At 43.7% G+C, this 19491-nt stretch overlaps 1 protein-coding gene across 5 annotated transcripts in view; it reads left to right on the forward strand.

The window, feature by feature from the left end:
• Nucleotides 1–19491, forward strand: part of LOC121287884 (interleukin-21 receptor-like) — a 115435-nt gene that overhangs the window by 60225 nt on the left and 35719 nt on the right. For all 5 annotated transcript variants that reach the window (XM_041205890.1, XM_041205893.1, XM_041205889.1 and 2 more), the window contains 2 exons: nucleotides 1583–1691; nucleotides 14626–14710. In XM_041205890.1, the coding sequence (XP_041061824.1) occupies nucleotides 1583–1691; nucleotides 14626–14710 (194 nt within the window). The remainder of the gene's footprint in view (nucleotides 1–1582; nucleotides 1692–14625; nucleotides 14711–19491) is intronic.

Raw genomic sequence — 19491 nt, forward strand, 5'->3', positions numbered from 1 at the left:
GAGGAGGCCGAGATGAATCATCCACTTGGCACTTCTGGCTGAAGACTGGCTGAATATTGTTGCGAATGCTTCAGCCTTATCTTTTGCACTGATGTGCTGGGCTCCTCCATCACTGAGGATGGGGATATTTGTGGAGCCTCCTCTTCCAGTGAGTTGTTTAATTTCCACCACTATTTTTAGGTATGTCTGTTCCTGGCATGCTCTCCTACATTCCTTGTTGAACCAGGGCTGATCCCCTGGCTTGATGACCATGGTAAAGTGAGGGATATGCTGGGCCATGAGGTTACAGATTCTGAATATGATTCTGCTGCTGCTGATGTCCCAAAGTGCTTCATGGATGCCCAGTTTTGAGCTAGTAGATCTGATCTAAATCTATCCCATTTAGCACAATGGTGCACAACATGATAGACAGTGTCCTCTAATGTGAAGACGGAACTTGTCTCCAAAAGGACTGTGCAGTGGTTACTCCTACCAATCCTGTCATGGACAGATGCATCTGGAACAAGTGGATTGGTGAGGATCAGGTCAAGTAGGTTCTTCCCTCTTGTTGGATTTCTAACCAATCAGGCAGATAATTCCTTGAGGACTTGGCCAGCTCACTCAGAATTGGTACTACCAAGCCACACTTGGTGACAGACATTGAAGTTCCCCACCGAGAGTACCTTCAATGCCTTGCTACCCTTAGCGCTTTTCCAAGTGGTGTTCAATATGGAGGAGCACTGATTCATCATTTGAGGAAGGGAGGGCGGGACGTGATAATCAGCAAGAGGTTTCCTAGACCATGCTTCAGCTGATGGCATGAGACTTCATGGGGTCTGGAGTCAGTCTTGAAGACTCCCAGGACAACTCCCTCCTGACTGTATAGCGCTGTGCCACCATCTCTGTTGGGTCTGTCCAGGGATGGTTTTGGAGTCTGGGACTTTACCTGAAAGTTATAACATGGCGAGTTTGATTATGTCAGACTGTTGTTTGATACCTGTGAATCAGCTCTCCCAATTTTGGTACAAGTCTAACTGTGGACTTGTGTAGCAGCAAGCATGGAATTAGCTGATAGCTTGGGCTCTACATTGTACCATACGTACATACTTATGTGTTACCGATAAACAGTTAATGTTCAACCATACAAGACTCAGAACACCTTTATGAGACTTACTGAACATATAAGACCTAACAATCCCTTTTGTCATTTTATCTATCCTGCCTTCCACCATGTGTCAGATCTGCCAGTTTGTTCTTTAGTCTTAGCCACTCTTTCCCTGCCTTGCCTAAAAATTGTTATATCTCCCAGGTCTGATAAAAGCAGGCTACTGATCTGAAATGTTCACTCTATTTCTCTCTCCACAGGTGTTGCCAGACCTGCTGAATATTTCCAACATTTTCTGCTTTTATTTCAGTTTTCCAGCACCTGGAGTTACCTTGTTCTTGTACAAGCATCAGAGCAGCTGCTTGTATAACATTAGGGCAGACTGGAACCTGGGTCTGAGCCTTCAAGAGAGAAATCTCTTCTAAAACTGAAACCACGATTAAAATTGAAAACTACCACTTTTAATGTAATAAGCTAGTTTTTTTCTGCATTCTATAGCAGCGTGCAAGACAGACCTTGAACAGATACCGTGGCTCCCATTTCTCTGTGGCCTCATCCCTACACTGATCTTAGTTGTGGCAGTTGTGATATTCAATGTACCTCAAAGGTAAGATCACCTGGCATTTCCCTCACCTCCTGTCATGTACACTGGTTCTATCACAGTTCACATATCCTATTCGGTGGGTACAATGTTAGCATGGTAGTGTATTACCTGCCAGTTCATTCCTGATGTACAACCTAGTAACTTCTGTGTCCTTTTCATGCGTACACACCCACACATCAACACACACATGCGCGCGCGCTCTCACACATACTCACACACACATATATACACCACACATACACAAACACAAACACACACATAAACCACACACACCCACAGATGCCACAGACACACAGACACACACGCACACACACACCACACCACACGAGCACACAACCACACACACCCCCATACACACACATACAAACCACATACACCATACACACACACCACAACCACATGCACAAACACACACACGCACGCACACACACACACCAAACACACCGCACACACACCACACGCCCATACACATACACCATACCCTCACACACACTAGACACACACACATACACACAGACACACACATGCCACATACACACCACACACAGACACACACGCCACACAGACACACACAAGCCACACACACACACACAGACACACACATGCCACACATCCACAGACACACACACGCCACACACGCATGCACACCGACACACATCATAAACACACACACACACCGAACACACCATACACACACACCGCATGCCCATACGCACACATCGCATCCTCACAGACATCTCTCACACACACACACACACACACACACACACACCGTGCATGCACACACCACACACATGCGCACACACACACACACACCACACACAGACACACACACACCACACACACACACAAACATACACATCATATATCTACATACACACCACACCCCCACACACAACAAACACGCCACACACACACTGAACACAACAACACATATACCACACACCATACACACACACCACATCTTCACAGATATTACACACACACACACGCATTGAACACACCATAAGCACACACCACACGCCCATACGCACACACCACATCCTCACAGACATCACACACACACACACACTTACACCATGCATGCACACACCATACACCCATGCACAACACACAGCACACACCACACACCCACTACACACACACACAGACACACCACATACATACATCACATGCCCATATGCACACACCCTCACAGGCATCACACACACACAGACACAAACCACACGCACATGCCACACACCACACACCAGACACACACACAGACACACCACACACACACCACATGCACACTGCACACACCACACACCATACACCATACACCACACACACACAGACACACCACACACACACACACACCACATACAGACCGCGCCACACACATACACCACACGACTATACACAGACACCACATCTTCACACACACATACACACACACACACGCGTGCGCCACACGCGCACATGCCACACACACACCACACACACACAACCCACACATACAAACCAAATACACACACACTCCACAAGCACACACACACACACGCCCATACACACCACACACACACCACACACATACGCCCCCCCACACACACACACACACACACTCACATACACACCATTCACATTTGGCCACACACACACATATGCCCACACACACACACAACCACATAGCCCACACACACACACACACACCACACACATACGCCCATACACACACACACACACCATATACATGCGCCCACACACACACATACACACACACACACACACTTGCAAACACACCACACACATACACCCACACCCAGACACACCACAACCACATAGCCCACACAGACACACACACCACAAATACACTCACGCACACGCGCACACACCACACACACACCATAACCACACCGCACCCACACACACACACCCCCCGCACCCACACACACCGCATATACACACCACACTAATGCCACACATACACTCACACATACATGCGCACATCACAAACACTCACACCTCACACACCACACACACCCAAACACACAACACATAAGCTCACACACACGCACGCACACCACACACGCACCACACACCACACGTACGCTCACACACATGCGTGCACATGCACACACACACACACACACACACCACACACAGACACATATGCTCACACACACGCACGCGCACACAACACATTCTCTCTCTCTAAATCTGGTCAAACCTTCTCTCCCCTTAACCTTCTCCCATTCTTTTCCTTGGCCCTTTCCTGCTCAAAGTCCTTCTCTCATTATGTGCAATAGTTTGTTACACAAAAGATGTTCTCCACACACGAATTGTTGCGAAGGTTGTAAGAAAAGTGATCAGATCTCACTTGTGCACAATGTTGTAGAAACACCCTGAGTTGATAAGATATGGCAGGGGAGGAGATGTAGATTATAGAGCTTAATACAGAGATTAATTTCAGAGGAGCTTGATGAAGTTACCCATTTCTGGTATGTCCGTGTAAATAGTAACTGATCACACTGTAATGGTTCCAATAGACTAATAACTGAAAATGACTGGGAGTAATCTTATTTCATGAATGAATGAATTAACTAATGTTTGCAATATTATATTGCACCACATCCTCAGTCAACTGTCTCAAGTGGTCCTTTCAGTCAACACAATCAAACAAAAGTAAAATAGCGGTGATATTGAAAAGCATCAACATGAGGAATGTGACAGAGTTGAGCTGTTGCCTTAGATAACTTTCCATATAGTGTGTCATACGGGAGTTTAAACCCGTCCACAGCCTCATCCTCCCTATATCTGTAATCTCCTCCAGGCCTACAGCCTCCAAGATTTCTGCATTCCTCCAGCTCAGATCTCTTGTGCATCCTCCATATCCTTTGCCCAACCCCTTGACAGCTGTTTTCAAGCTCTAAGCTCTGGAATTCCCTCCATAAACCTTTCTACCTCCTTCTCCTTTAAGTACTTCTTAAAACCTAATTCCTTGGTTTATCTGACCAGACTTTTAGACTTCTTAATCTCTTAATTAGTTCAGCATCCAAATTTGCCTGGTTACACTCCTGTGAAGTGCCTCGGGATAATTTTCTGTGTTAAGGGTGCTTATTGTAGTTGAATGTCAAATACAAGATTCTGTGATTCTGTGAAAATAGCACTCCTCAGTTAGAGACTCAGATGTACAGAACAGCAATGTCTCAGGCTCATTTTTGGAATTCCTGTGCCGAATTAGCAGACCTCATGGCTCAGGATCCCTGGGTTAAAAAGTGAGAAAAAAAATCTGTTAACAGTCAACTTCCTTCCTCCTATAGTTCACAAGAATACTTTTGAGCGATCTCAAAACACTCTGTAATGTTGTATATAGATCGGACTTGATTAATGATCGGTTTGAATCATCAACTCAAGTTCTATCTTTGAGCCCTCTGAAGAATTATTGAAAATCATGCTCTTTAATACAGCACATTATGCCTACATTAAAGGTACATGATATAGATAACACCTCAGAATGTACCTATTCCCAAATCCTTTAAAGACATGCTGTTCATGTAAACAGTTGCAATTGTTTACTCCAAACCTATTTCCCTGAAACAAGACTTCCTGATGCAACTGTTCTTAAGTCCTTTGAAAAACTGGCTTTATCAACTGTTATCTTTCCATACCTCTACCTCTACCATGTTTATTACCCTAGCCCCTAAAGTTACACTTCAATTTACTCATGGCTGATGTCATTACTGTCATGTGTTTCTTTATACAAGCATTTAACAGAACAGAAGACAAGGCCATGCTTTCCCCTCCATGACACTTCAGAGCCATCCTGTTTACATTGGAAAGTCTATTGTTCCATGATACAAGGAAGTTTGACTGTTAATCCTATAACTCTCCACAATGTTTAATAGATTAATAGAATAGTGGTAAGCCAGAGGATTGGGAAAGCTTTTAAAACCAACAGAAGATGACCCAAAAAAATAATAAAGAGGAAGAAAATAAACTTTGAGGTTAAAGTAGCAAGTAATATAAAAATGGACAGTAAGAGCTTCTTTAAATATATAAAAAGGAAGAGAGAGGCCAAAGTGAACATAGGCCCCTTAGAGAATGAGGCTGGGGAAATAATATTGGGGAACCAGGAAATGGCAGAGGAGTTGAATAAATACTTTGCATCAATCTTCACGGTAGAAGACACTAATAGCATTCCAAAAATATTAAATAATCAAGGAGCAAAGGTGGTGGGAGGAAATAAATACAATAACTATCACAAGAGAAAAAGTACTTGGGAAACTAATGGGGTTAAAGGCCAATAAGTCCCCTGGACCTGATGGGTTGCATCCTAGGATATTAAAGGAAGTAGCTGCAGAAATAGTGGGTGCACTGGTAGTAATCTTTCAAGAATCTTAGATTCCAGAAAAGCCCCAGAGTAGTGGAGAACTGCCAGTGTAACACCCTTATTCAAAAAGGGAGACAAAAAACAAGTAACTATAAGCCAGTTAGCTTAACATCTGTCATTGGGAAAATGTTAGTGTCTATTACAAAGGATGCAATAGCAGAGCATTTAGAAATGCATAATATAATTAAGCAGAGTCAGCATGGCTGCATGAAGGGGAAATCATGCCTGACAAATTTATTAGAGTTCTTCAAGGAGTTAACAAGCGGTATAGATAAAGGGGAAGTAATAGATGTAATATATTTTGATTGCCAAAAGGTGTTCAATAAGGTACTGCACATAAGGCTACTTAATAAGATAAGAGCCCATGGTGTTAGGGGTAGTATATTAGCATGGAAAGAGATTGGCTAACTAATAGAAGACAGGGAGTTGGGATAAGGGGGGCATTTTCAGGATGACAGCCTGTAACTAGTGGAGTGCCACAGGGATCAGTGCTGGGGCCACAATTATTTACAATATATATTAATGACTTAGATGAGGGAAATGAATGTACTATCGCCAAGTTTGTGGATGACACAAAAATAGGTGGCAAGGCAAGTGGTGATGATACAGAGGGATATAGACAGGTTAAGTGAGTGGGCAAAAACTTTTCAGATGGAATATAATGTGGGAAAATGTGAGGTTATGTACTTTGGCAGGAAGAATAGAGGAGCTGAATATTTTTTAAATGGAGAAAGACTGCAGAAAGCTACGTCACAGAGGGATTTAGGGGTGCTCGTGCATAAATCCAAAAAGCTAACAAACAAATCCAGCAGGTAATAGGGAAGGCAAATGGAATGTTGGCCTTTATTTCAAAGGGAATGAAATAAAAATAGGGAAGTCTTGCTAAAACTATACAAGGCATTAGTTAGACCACACCTAGAATACTGTGAACAGTTTTGGTCCCTTATCTAAGGAACGATGTACTGGCTTTGGAGGCAGCCCAGAGAAGGTTCACCAGGTTGATCCCAGGTATGGAGGGATTTTCTTATGAGGAGAGGTTGAGTAGGTTGGGCCTGTACTCATTGGAATTTAGAAGATTGAGAGATGACCTTATTGAAACATATAAGATTCTTAGGGGGCTTGACAGGGTAGATGCTGAGAGATTGTTTTCCCTCGTGGGAGAGTCTAGGACCAGAGGGCATAATCTCAGAGTAAGGGATCACCCATTTAAAACAGAGATGAGGAGGAATTTCTTCTCTTAGAGGGTAGTTAACCTGTGGATTAACCACAGAGGGCTATAGAGGCTGAGTCGTTAAGTATGTTCAAGGTTGAGATAGACAGATTTTTAATTATTAAGGGAATCAAAGGTTATAGAGAAAAGTGGAGTTGAGGATTATCAGATCAGCCATGATCTCATTGAATGGTGGAGCAGACTTGAAGGGCCAAATGGGCTACTTCTGCTCCAATGTCTTATAGTCTTACTCCTACTGGAAAGTTTGTGGACATCAGGCAAGGACTGGATCAGGCTTTGTAACTTTACATGGATTCATCCAATCCATTATCAACTAAACCCCTGCTTGTTCATTGTATAGAATCAAAAACAGTCAAAATACCATTGTATAGAATCTCAACAAACCAAACTCTTCCAATTCGTTCCCAGAATCTCACTGGATCAAAGCCTTACCAATTCACATCCATTGCATAGAATTCCAATGGACCAAATCCCTGCCCATTCACTCCTATCATCCAGAATTCCAGTGAATAAAGCCCCTTCCCATTCATTCTCATTGTGCAAGATGCCAAAGGATCAAATTCCTTCTATTCTTCATGCCTGAATCCAACAGTCACTGTTGGCAGGATATTTCACCATGGGGCTTCATAGGCCAGACCAATATTAACCTCTTTTAAGAAAGACATACACATTTTCAATGGGAATAAGTGGAGTAATTAGGACCAGAAAGTGGAGCTGATATTTCTTGTTGATCCCAAGGCAACTAAAGCCATGATCGGAACACTAAGTTAAAGGCAAAATTCTGCAGATTCTGGAAATCTGAAACAAAAACAAAAAATGCTGGAAAAACTCAGCAGGTCTGACAGCATCTGTGGAGAGGAATACAGAGTTAACGTTTCAAGCCCATATGACTCTTCTTCAGAGCTAAAGGGGAGTAGAAATGTGGTGAAATATATACTGTTTAAGCCGGTGGGGAGGTGGTGGGGAGACAGGTGAAGCTGGATAGAAGGCCAGCGATAGGTGGAGGCAAAGGAGAGATTGTGAAAGATGTCGTAAACAAAAGGTCAAAGGGTTAATAGTGGTGGTTCTGGCTAAAGGAGGTGCTAATGGTGACATTAAGAGTGGAAAGCAGAATGTGATAATGGCAGGACCAGGGTAAGCACTCTGGAAAGTGACAGATGGCCCTAGTAGGGGTGAGGTGGGGGGAAGGGAAAATAGTGGGGAAAAAGATCGAAAAGGCTGAAAGCTGGGGATATAACAACGAATAAAAATGGAAATAAATAATGTTAATGAAAATAAGTGGGGGAAAATAAATAAACAAAAAATTAAAAATAAAAATGAATAAGAAGAAAGGGGGGATCAAAAAGGGGTGGGGGTAGAGGAGAGAGTTCATGGCCTCAAGTTGTTGAACTCAAAGTTAAGTCCGGAAAGCTGTAAAGTGCCTAATCGGAAAATGAGGTGCTGTTCCTCCAGTTTATGTTGAGCTTCACTGGAACATTGTAGTAGGCCAAGTACGGACATGTGGGCAGGAGAGCAGGGTGGTGTGTTGAAATCGCGAGCGACAGGGAGGTCTGGGTCATGCTTACGGACAGACTGAAGGTGTTCCGCAAAGCGGTCACCCAGTCTGCGTTTGGTCTCTCCAATGTAGAGGAGACTGCAGTGGGAGCAGCTAATGCATAAACCAAATTGACAGAGGTACAAGTGAAGCGCTGCTTCACCTGAAAGGAGTGTTTGGGCCCTTGGACGGTGAGGAGGGAGGAAGTAAAGGGGCAGGTGTTGCACCTTCTGCGTTTGCGTGGGGAGATGCCGTGGGAGGGGGTTGAGGTGTAGGGGGTGATGGAGGAGTGGACCAGGGTGTCCCAGAGGGAACGATCCCTGCAGAATGCCGCTGGGGGGTTGAAGGGAAGATGTGTTTGGTGGTGGCATCATGCTGGAGTTGGCGGAAATGGCAGAGGATGATCCTTTGAATGTGGAGGCTGGTGGGGTGAAAAGTGAGGACACGGGGGACCCTATCATGGTTCTGGGAGGGAGAGGAAGGTGTGAGGACAGAGGCGTGGGAGATGGGTCGGATATTGTTGAGGGCCCTGTCAATCACCGTGGGTGGAAAACCTTGGTTAAGGAAGAAGGAAGACATGTCAGAGGAACTGTTTTGGAAAGTGACATCATCGGAACAGATGCGATGGAGGTGAAGGAACTGAGAGAATGGGATGGAGTCCTTACAGGAAGCGGGGTGTGAGGAGCTGTAGCTGAGGTAGCTGTGGGAGCCAGTGGGCTTGTAATGAATATTGGCGGACAGTCTATCACTAGAAATTGAGACAGAGAGGTCAAGGAAGGGAAGGGAATTGTTGGAGATGGACCATATGAAAGTGGTGGAGGGGTGGAAATTGGAAGCAAAATTTTTCCAGGTCCAGACAAGAGCATGAAGTGGCACCAAAACAGTGATCGATGTACTGAGAAAAGAACAGTAGGAGTGGGCCTGAATAAGACTGGAACAAGGAATGTTCCACACACCCCATAAAGAGACAGGCATAACTGGGGCCCATGCGGGTACCCGTCACCACACCTTTTATTTGGAAGAAGATTAAAACACATACTTACATTGCAGTTGAGAAGAACTAACCCCACATAGACTGGGGATCAGGTCCTTTGTGTGCTGATGTGCAGGACTTAATTCCACATCAGCTATTGCATAATGAAATCGGTTTTTAGTGTAATTAATGTTCTAAAATCAGAGAGTCTAGGGGAGGCTGTGGGATGTATTGTGCAGTGTGGAAAAACATCTAGAAGCTGCATAGCCACTTCTATCAAATAGACATTCTGCTAGTTTGGCTTGGCTGTTGTCCCTCGCTGCCTCCTCTCATTTTTACTCAATCACATTTCCTCAGGAAGCTGCTTGTCAGCTTAACTAAAAATATAAAAACGCAAGCAGGGCAAACTGAACCTAAAAATAAAAACATGCAGCTGTGGCATCAACCTCAAACCAGCCAGTGGTCTTCCTAAAAGCGGAAGTCACATCTGTTCAATCCTCTTGGATCCTACAGAAATTCACTTTGAATTGGCTGCTATCCTCGAATTATAATTCATTGCAATTATACAGAATGGCTATATAGAAACAACCCAACCAATCCTCCACAAGAGCCGTATCCTAATCCCACATGTCCACCTTGTTCCCATATCCCTTTATCCCAGTCCAGACTGTCCTCAAATGTTGACGTGCTTCAATCACAACTCCCTGTGTAAAGACTTTCAGTGATGGGTTTTCATAAGGTGAGTAGGGAAAGACAATTTCCCCTGTTTAGGGAGGCAATGACAAGGAGTAAAATAATTAGAAGGGTGAGGAGAGAGGATAGGAGCCATATCTTCACACAGTGAATTGGTGGAGAATGCATAGGCGATGGAATTAAATGCAGGCCGTTGGAGTGGGGACTGGGGTGGGAGGGCTGTAAAATTGCGTGGGAGGCTGCATTTTGGAGACCCAGCCCCAGGAACTCTAGGCTGAAATATGCAGGCAGCAGGGAGGCTGTATGTCACATGGAAGCAGCAGGAAGGCACTTGAGTTTGTTAAAAAGTCATTATGTCATATTTGCATATCTCTGACTGGAATTAAATGGTACCTTCCAAATTAAATGTGTGGTGCACAGGGATCACAGGCTTACAGATCCCTAACCATTGAAAGGTATCTGTTTAGTCATGTGTTCGGAGTCTAGATGGAGTTCTTTGGGTCTTATTTGTTCTCCCAAAGTCAGCTGTCCAAGACTATAGTTTGTTAAAACCATTACTCTTTATTTACACCAACTCTATACATATTAAGAATATTGCATGAGGCTGAAGCTTCTGTTCTCTCCAGATTTCTGTTATGCAATCATGTGGTGTTACATCATCATTACAACAGCATCATTTGCTTCTGATGCTAACCCTCTACATCTCCCCCCAAGTCTTTATCCCAATTATATACATCCTCTTACATATCACCATAAAGTCTCAGACCTCACAGGATTAGTCTCCGAGGTTTCTTGACCAATCTTCCTGACTTTGTTCTAATCTCTTTCTGAGGTCGAGGACATTCTGCACTCTCCCTTTTGTCAGCCTAAGGGTCCTCCTCCTGGGTGACTGTAGAGCTTTGTCTTGTTTCTCTGTTCTTCCTCACACTGTTTTACCTTCTAATGGTCATTCAAGGTAATGTTGGGTTTTAGTTTCTGTTGCAGAGCTGGAAGCTGTGTTCTCCAACTCCTTCCTATCAACAACCCTGATGGTGAAAAACCATTTTGTAGTGAAGGTTCTGTAACTCAAGAGCTAAATTAAGTTCTTCATTCTTCTTCATTAAGTCTTTGGTTTGCACACCTCTTTCGGCTTCTCCATTTGTCCGAGAATATAGAGGTGAGTCAGCTGGTTACGTGAATGAATATAGAACCTTTTGCAAAATTTTGGAATAATTCATTTGCAAATTGCAGACCATTGTCTGACACCTCAATGTCCAGAATGCCATGTGATTGCACAAATTCTCTTCTGTGATTGAATGACTGCTTCCACCGTGATGCTGTGCAATCTGTTCACTTCAATCCACCTTGACTAGTAATCAATGACAATAAGGAATATCTTGCCTTTAAAATAAAATAAAAATCTATTCCAAGGCACTCCCAAAGTCTTGATGGAAAAGTAGAAGTTGATAGTGGTTCTTTTTGCTCTTAGCTGTACACTGCACACATAAGACAATTGGAAATCATTTCTTCTATAGAACGAGTCATGCCTGGCCACCAGACTGATTGCTGGGCTCTCGCTTGACATTTTGCTTTCCCTAAGTGACCTTGGTGAAGTCTTTAAAGAAATAAAGCCGAAGTGTTCTCAGAGTGACTATTCTGCCATTAAAAGCTAGGAGATCATCAATGATTGTGAGGTGCTTTCTCTGTACGAAGTACTGCTGTAGTACTGGATTGTTAGGAGTATAGTCTTCCCTTCCAGACATTATTTTCTTGTCTGGACACATTCGTCATCTTGCTGCTGTGCCTGTTTTATCTTTGCAACTTCTTTGCAGTAGCCCCCTCCTCAATAAAATGCATATCCTCTAGATTGGTTCATTCAGTAGGTATCCTCAATAGCGTGTCTGTTGTTGCCTGGTACTTCCTTTGAATGTACTCTGTTATGGAGTCATATCTCATTAAACTTAATCAGAATCTTGGATTCTAGGCAGCATCTTCGCAATCACTTTCATGTTTAAAAGAGTGATGAGTGGCTTAAAGTCTTTTCAATTTTGATCTGCAATCCTATCACGTAATCCGAGAGTTTCTTGCACGCCCTTGTTGCTGCCGATGCTTCCTTCTCAATTGTAGCATATCTTTTCCCTGTGTCTGTGAATCCTTGAAGTGAAGTAAACTGGTCTACATTTACCGTTTCTCTGTACTTGATATAATACTGCACCCAAACCTGTAGATGATGCATCTGCTGCTATAATGGTTGTTAGCTCATGTGCTAAAATTTCAGAGCATTTTGTTGGCCCGCTTTCCAGAAACACTGTTGACCCTGTCTCAACAGCTGTCTCAAAGACTCACTGACTTCTGCCAGATTTGGTAGGAGCTTGCCCCTTGGTTGACCATCCTGAGAAATCTCTGAAGTTCAGTAATGTTCTTGGGTTGTGAAAATTCTCTGATCACCTTTGATTTTTGTATGTCAACTGTTATTCCAGAGGCTTATACAATGTGACCTAGGAATTTAATCATAGGTTTGGCGAACTCACATTTTTCATTCAATGTTAGGCCTGCATTCTGTAAGACTTTCAGGACTACTCCAATTCTACGGTCATGCTTTTCTCTCATGGAGCCATGTTGTACAAATTGCAACTTACTCCTTCCATGCCTTTTAGGGTTTGAGACATTGTTCTCTGGAAAATTTCAGGAGCGGAGCACAATTCTATTAAAGCAATAATGACCGAATGGTGCTATAAAAGTGGATTCTTTGTCCAGAGGCAACTGCCAAAATCCACTGTTTGCATCCAACTTGGTGAATAGAGTACGTTTGGCTAGTTTGGCAAGACTCTCATTGACTGTGGACTTCACATTCCACTGATTAAATCCACACAGATTCTAATTGAGCCACTTAGCCTTGGAACATGACCTATTTTGTTGGCATGGTTACTGGTGAGATAACCCCTTGATACAGCATGTTCTCAATTCCACCCTTGACTTTGTCCAAGAGTGGGTAAAGGAATTTCCTTGGTGTAAAAAGGCAAATTGGTTTAGCATCAGTTTGCAGGGTAATATGGTACTCAGTCTTCAGAATTTCCAAGCCTATAAATAATCTTGGAAATTCATTCCTGAATGTATTGCTGTAATGCTCATCAGCAACTTGATCAACTTTATAGATTAGCTTCAATTTTAAGCATGCCTTCCTGCTTAGTAAAGAAGATTCTTGATTCTGGATGATATACAGAGGTCCAATGATTTCTCTATCTTTATACTTCAATTTTACCATGTGTTGGTCTATGACTTTCAGTGTATTCTCACCTAGAACCTGTAACTTGATAGATGAAGTCGGTAGCATAATACGCTTAAGCCACTTTATTTTGTAAGATAGGACAGAAACTCCTCCCACTGTGTCTAATTTAAACTATGTGAAGTGTCCATCCACTACAGGTTTAAACTCCATTATTTATTTTCCATTTCATTTACTTCCCCTTTAAAAGTTATTTCCTTTTTCTGTGTTTCTTCCACTTCTTGTATGCGGTATGGCTTTAATATTTTCCTTCTTTCTGTGTTTTAGATCAGCCAACAATTTTTAAATATTCTGTTTTTCCACAGTTCCCACCTCACTCTTGGTATCCTGCAGCCTCAGTGGAGGGATGACATACAAAGCTGGCACAGGGGTTGGTGCCGGGACCCCATAGACTAGAAAGTTTTGTCTGGACACAGTGAAAAGTAGAACATTTCTGGGGCTATCAGCTCTTCTACTGACTCACCCAGCCCCAGACAATCTTCTGTCCTGGGATCTCTGCCCCATTTGAAGGGCTCTCAGTGGGTAACCCAAGACGGAAATCACTCCTCCAGCAATCCATTGGTGATCTGATGTGCACAGAAACAGTAAGATATTCAGTAAGGAGCATTCAGAATCAGATCTGCACATGCTGTTAGAACAGTGGATCCTTCTTTATTTCTCTTAGGCCCCTTCTGCTGGTACATATGTGTATATAGCCTCATGTGGGCAAAATGCATAATGCAATTTTCAGTAGAGTACAAAAATGGCTACATGTCTGTACTTTAAAAGGAGTTAATTGTGCGCAGTCTTTGGATGCAATAAACTGAAATATAAATGCAGGTTCTGACTCCCTCTTTTTCTTTCTCTCACTGAATCATCTTATTTTACAGACTGCGGAAGAAACTGTGGGTGATGACTCCCAATCCAGCCCCATTCTTCAAACCACTGTTTGTGGATCACGGAGGAAATTTCACGGTAATAATCCATCAGATGTTTAATGGGAGTTTGAATATTGGGGATTCGTGCAGCACAGAGCAAATGCCTCAACTCTAAGGCAGGGACGTGGAAATTAAAATAGCAGGCAACATAGGAATGTAATTACAGTGTAGAGTGATATGGGGAGGGAGGTTAGTGACACTTGCATAACTATAGTGCAGAGCAACACAGGGTTGGAAATACCTTCAGGCTTGAATTTAGGCCCTCTTACTGAGGGGTGCCTAAAACAAGTTATAAACCAGTAACTAATGAAAGATGGCCCAACCAGATATTGGGTTGGGTACCTTTCAGGTGTACTTTGGGCAAGGGACTTTGGTCCCCAACATTTGTACTTGTTACACTTGATTTATGTCTATGAAACAGACAATACAAGGTCCCATTTCTTCCCCATGTTTTAGTACTCTTCATTGGAAGGCGTTCTGTGAGACACTCTCTCGTCTCATGGTGGGATGTTATCTTGTTGGGGCTGGAACGAGACAGTGTCTTGATAGTCATTTTACTGTCCTAACGGGACTTCTCCCACCTAGAAGGAGCATGGGAACTCCTTTGCCAAACCCAAGCTGACTGAGCCTTGGGCACGAAAATGACCAGTAAGTACTAACTTCAGCAGAGAGTGAGCAGGATATAGAAACAGGTTGTTCTCCGTTGGTGATCCTCTCTCACGGCGGATCTCTTTCTCACTCTTTTCCCTCCCTTTTACTGATCCCATTATGATGGGAACATCACTTGTTCATTGTTCCTGCACTGTCCCACCTCCAAATCAACATTCATCAAAACTCTGGAACTGCTCCCCCCTCAGTCCTTACCTGCCTCCTACACCCTGCTACCTTTTAAAAACCAAGCATGGGGTCAAATAAAATCATACTATGGTTGTAACAGCCAATTGTGTCCATGCCAGCTCTCTGCAAAAGCAACTCAGGTACTCCCTTTACCCTACCTTTTCCACTTAGCTCTGCAATTTTTTCTCCAGATAATTCACTTTTGAAAGCAATGATTGAATCTGCCTCCACCACATTCAGGTAGTGCCTTGCAGATCCTAGCCACTCACTGCACAAAAAAGCTTTTCCTCATATCACCATTGATTCTTATGCCATTATATTGGTGTCCTTTGATTCTTAATTAATCCCCCTGCAATGGGAACAGTTTCTCCCTGTCTCCCCAGTCCATATCCCTCACAGTTTTGAACACCTCTATGAAATCACCTCTCAACCTTCTTTTCTCTAAGAAGAACAACCTCAGATTTTCCAGTCTATCCACCTAAGTTCCTCACTCCTGGAAAACTTCTCGGAAATCTCTTTTGCAGTTTCTCTGAAATTTTCACATCCTTCCGAAAGTGTGGTACCCAGAATTAGACACAATATTCCAGTTGAGGCTGAGAGTTGAGAGTGACTACCCTTGACATCAAGGCAGCATTTGACTGAGTGTGGCATCAGGAACCCTGGCAAAACTGGAGTCACTTGGAATTAGGGGGAAAACTCTCCACTGATTGGAGTCATACCTAGCACAAAGGAAGAAGGTTGTGGTTGTTGGTGGTCAACCATCTTAGCTCCAGAACATTACCATGGGAGTTCCTCAGGGTAGTGTCCTAGGTCCAAACATCTTCAGCTGCTTCAGCAGTGATCTTCCTTCCATCATAAGGTCAGAAGTGGTAATGTTCGCTGATGATTGCACAATGTTCAGCACCATTTGTGATTCCTCAGACACTGAAGCAGTCCATATCCAAATGCTGCAAGACCTGGACAATATCCAGGCTTTGGCTGACAAGTGGCAAGTAACACTTGTGCCAGCAAGTGTCAGGCAATGACCATCTCCAACAAGGGAGAACCTAACCATTGCCCCCTGATGCTCAATGGCATTAGCATTGCTGAATCCCCCACTATAAACATCCTGGGGGTTACCATTGACCAGAAAATGAACCAGACTAGCCATATAAATACTGTGGCTACAAGAGTGAATAATAGGCTAGGAATCCTGTGGCGAGTAACTCCTTCTGACTCCCCAAAGCCTGTCCACCATCTACAAGGCACAAGTCAGGAGTGTGATGGAATACTCCCCACTTGCCTGGATGAGTGCAGCTCCAACAACACTCAAGAGGCTTGACACTGTCCAGGACAAAGCAGCCTGCATGATTGGCAAATCTTCCATAAATATTCACTCCCTCCACCGCCAATGTACATTGGCAGCAGTGTGTACCATTTACAAGATGCAGGGCTCCTTAGACAGCACCTTCCAAACCCATGACCACTACCATCCAGAAGGACAAGGGCAGCAGATAGATGGGAACACCACCACCTGGAAGTTCTCCTCCAAGTCACTCACCATCCTGACTTGGAAATATATCGCCGTTCTTTCACTGTCACTGGGTCAAAATCCTGGAACATCCTTCCTAACAGCATGTGGATGTACCTACACCACATGGACTGCAGTGATTCAAGAAGGCGGCTCACCACCACCTCCTCAAGGACAACTAGGGATGGGCAATAAATTCTGGCCCAGCCAGTGAAGCCCACATCCTGTGAACGAATAAAAATAAATTTTATCATTCCTTCCTTGCTTTTATATTCTATGCCTCGATCTAAAAAGCCCAGGTCCCTGTGTGCCTTATTAACCTCTTTTTCAACAATTTGTGTACATATACCCCGGTCTCTCTATTCCTGCACACTGTTTAGATCCGCATCCTTTGTTTTATATTGTTTTATATTGCCTCTCCTCATTCTTCCTACCAAAATGTATCACTTCACACTTCTCTGCATTAAATTTCATTTGCCACATGTTCATCCATTCCACCAGCCTGTTATACTGTCCACAGTTCACAATAATTCCAAGTTTTGCATCATCTGCAAATTTTGATGTTGTGCTCTGCACCCCAAGTCTAGATCGTTAATATAGATTAAGAAATGCAGCGGTCCTCATACCAAACCCTGGGGAATCCCGCTATATAGCTTTCCCTAGTCTGAAAAACAATTCTTCACCATTCAACAATTTCCTGTCACTCAGCCAACTTCATTTCCATGTTGTCACTGCCCCTTTTATTTCATGAGCTTTAACTCTGCTTACAGGCCTTTTGTATGGCACTTTATCAAACACCTTTTGGAAGTCTATGTACACCACACTATTATTGCCATCAACCGTCTCTATTACCTCATCAAAAAACTTAATCAAGTTAAAAACAAAAGCAAAAATACCTGGAAAAAGCCAGCAGGTCTGGCAGCATCTGCGGAGAGGAACATAGTTAATGTTTCAAGTCCGAATGACCCTTCAACAGAACTAAGTAAAAATAGAAGAGAGGTGAAATTTAAGCTGGTTTAAGGATGGGGGGGGCGGCAGTGGGACAAGTAGAGCTGGATAAATGGCCAGTGATAGGTGGAGATAACCAAAAGATTTTACAGACAAAAGGACAAAGAGGTGTTGAAGGTGGTGATATTATCTAAGGAATGTGCTAATTAAGGGTAGAAAGCAGGACAAGCAAGGTACAGATAGCCCTAGTGGGGGTGGGGTTGGGTGAAGGAATCAAAAAAGGCTAAAAGGTAGAGATAAAACAATGGATGGAAACACATTTAAAAATAATGGAAATAGATGGGAAAATCTATATAAATTATTGGAAAAAAAAGGGTGGGGGGGGTGGAGAAATCGGAAAGAGGGTGGGGATGGAGGAGAGAGTTCATGATCTAAAATTGTTGAACTCAATATTCAGTCCGGAAGGCTGTAAAGTGCCTAATCAGAAGATGAGGTTCTGTTCCTCCAGTTTGGGTTGAGCTTCACTGGAACAATGCAGCAAGCCAAGGATGGACATGTGGGCATGAGAGCAGGGTGGAGTGTTAAAATGGCAAGGGACAGGGAGGTCTGGGTAATGCTTGCGGACAGACTGAAAGTGTTCTGCAAAATGGTCACCCAGTCTGCGTTTGGTCTCTCCAATGTAGAGGAAACTGCATTGGGAGCAACGAATGCAGTAGACTAAATTGAGGGAAATGCAAGTGAAATGCTGCTTCACTTGAAAGGAGTGTTTGGGCCCTTGGACAGTGAGGAGAGGGGAAGTAAAGGGGCAGGTGTTGCAACTTCTGCGGTTGCATGGGAAGGTGCCATGGGAGGGGGTTGAGATGTAGGGGGTGATGGAGGAGTGGACCAGGGTGTTCCGGAGGGAACGATCCCTGCGGAATGCTGCTAGATGGGGTGAAGGGAAGATGTGTTTGGTGGTGGCATTATGCTGGAGTTGGCGGAAATGGTGGAGGATGATCCTTTGAATTCAGAGGCTGGTGGTGTGATAAGTGAGGACAAGGGGGACCCTATCATGTTTCTGGGAGGGAGAGGAAGGTCTGAGGGCGGATGCGCGGGAGATGGGCCGGACACGGTTGAGGGCCCTGTCAACCACCGTGGGTGGAAAACCTCGGTTAAGGAAGAAGGAAGACATGTCAGAGGAACTGTTTTTTTAAAGTGGCATCATCAGAACAGATGCAACGGAGGCGAAGGAACTGAGAGAATGGGATGGAGTCCTTACAGGAAGCGGGCTGTGAGGAGCTGTAGTCGAGGTAGCTGTGGGAGTCGGTAGGCTTGTAATGGATATTGGTGGACATTCTATCACCAGAAATTGAAACAGAGAGGTCAAGGAAGGGAAGGGAAGTGTCAATCAAGTTAGTTCAATACAATTTGACTTAAACAAATCTATGCTGGCTTTCCTTAATTAATCCACATTTATCCAAGTGATTGTTAATTTTGCCTAAGATTATTGTTTCTAAAAGATTTCCCATCACTGAGATTAAACC

The sequence above is a fragment of the Carcharodon carcharias genome, chromosome 15 (assembly GCF_017639515.1).
Source record: "Carcharodon carcharias isolate sCarCar2 chromosome 15, sCarCar2.pri, whole genome shotgun sequence".
In the NCBI taxonomy this organism is placed as follows: domain Eukaryota; kingdom Metazoa; phylum Chordata; class Chondrichthyes; order Lamniformes; family Lamnidae; genus Carcharodon; species Carcharodon carcharias.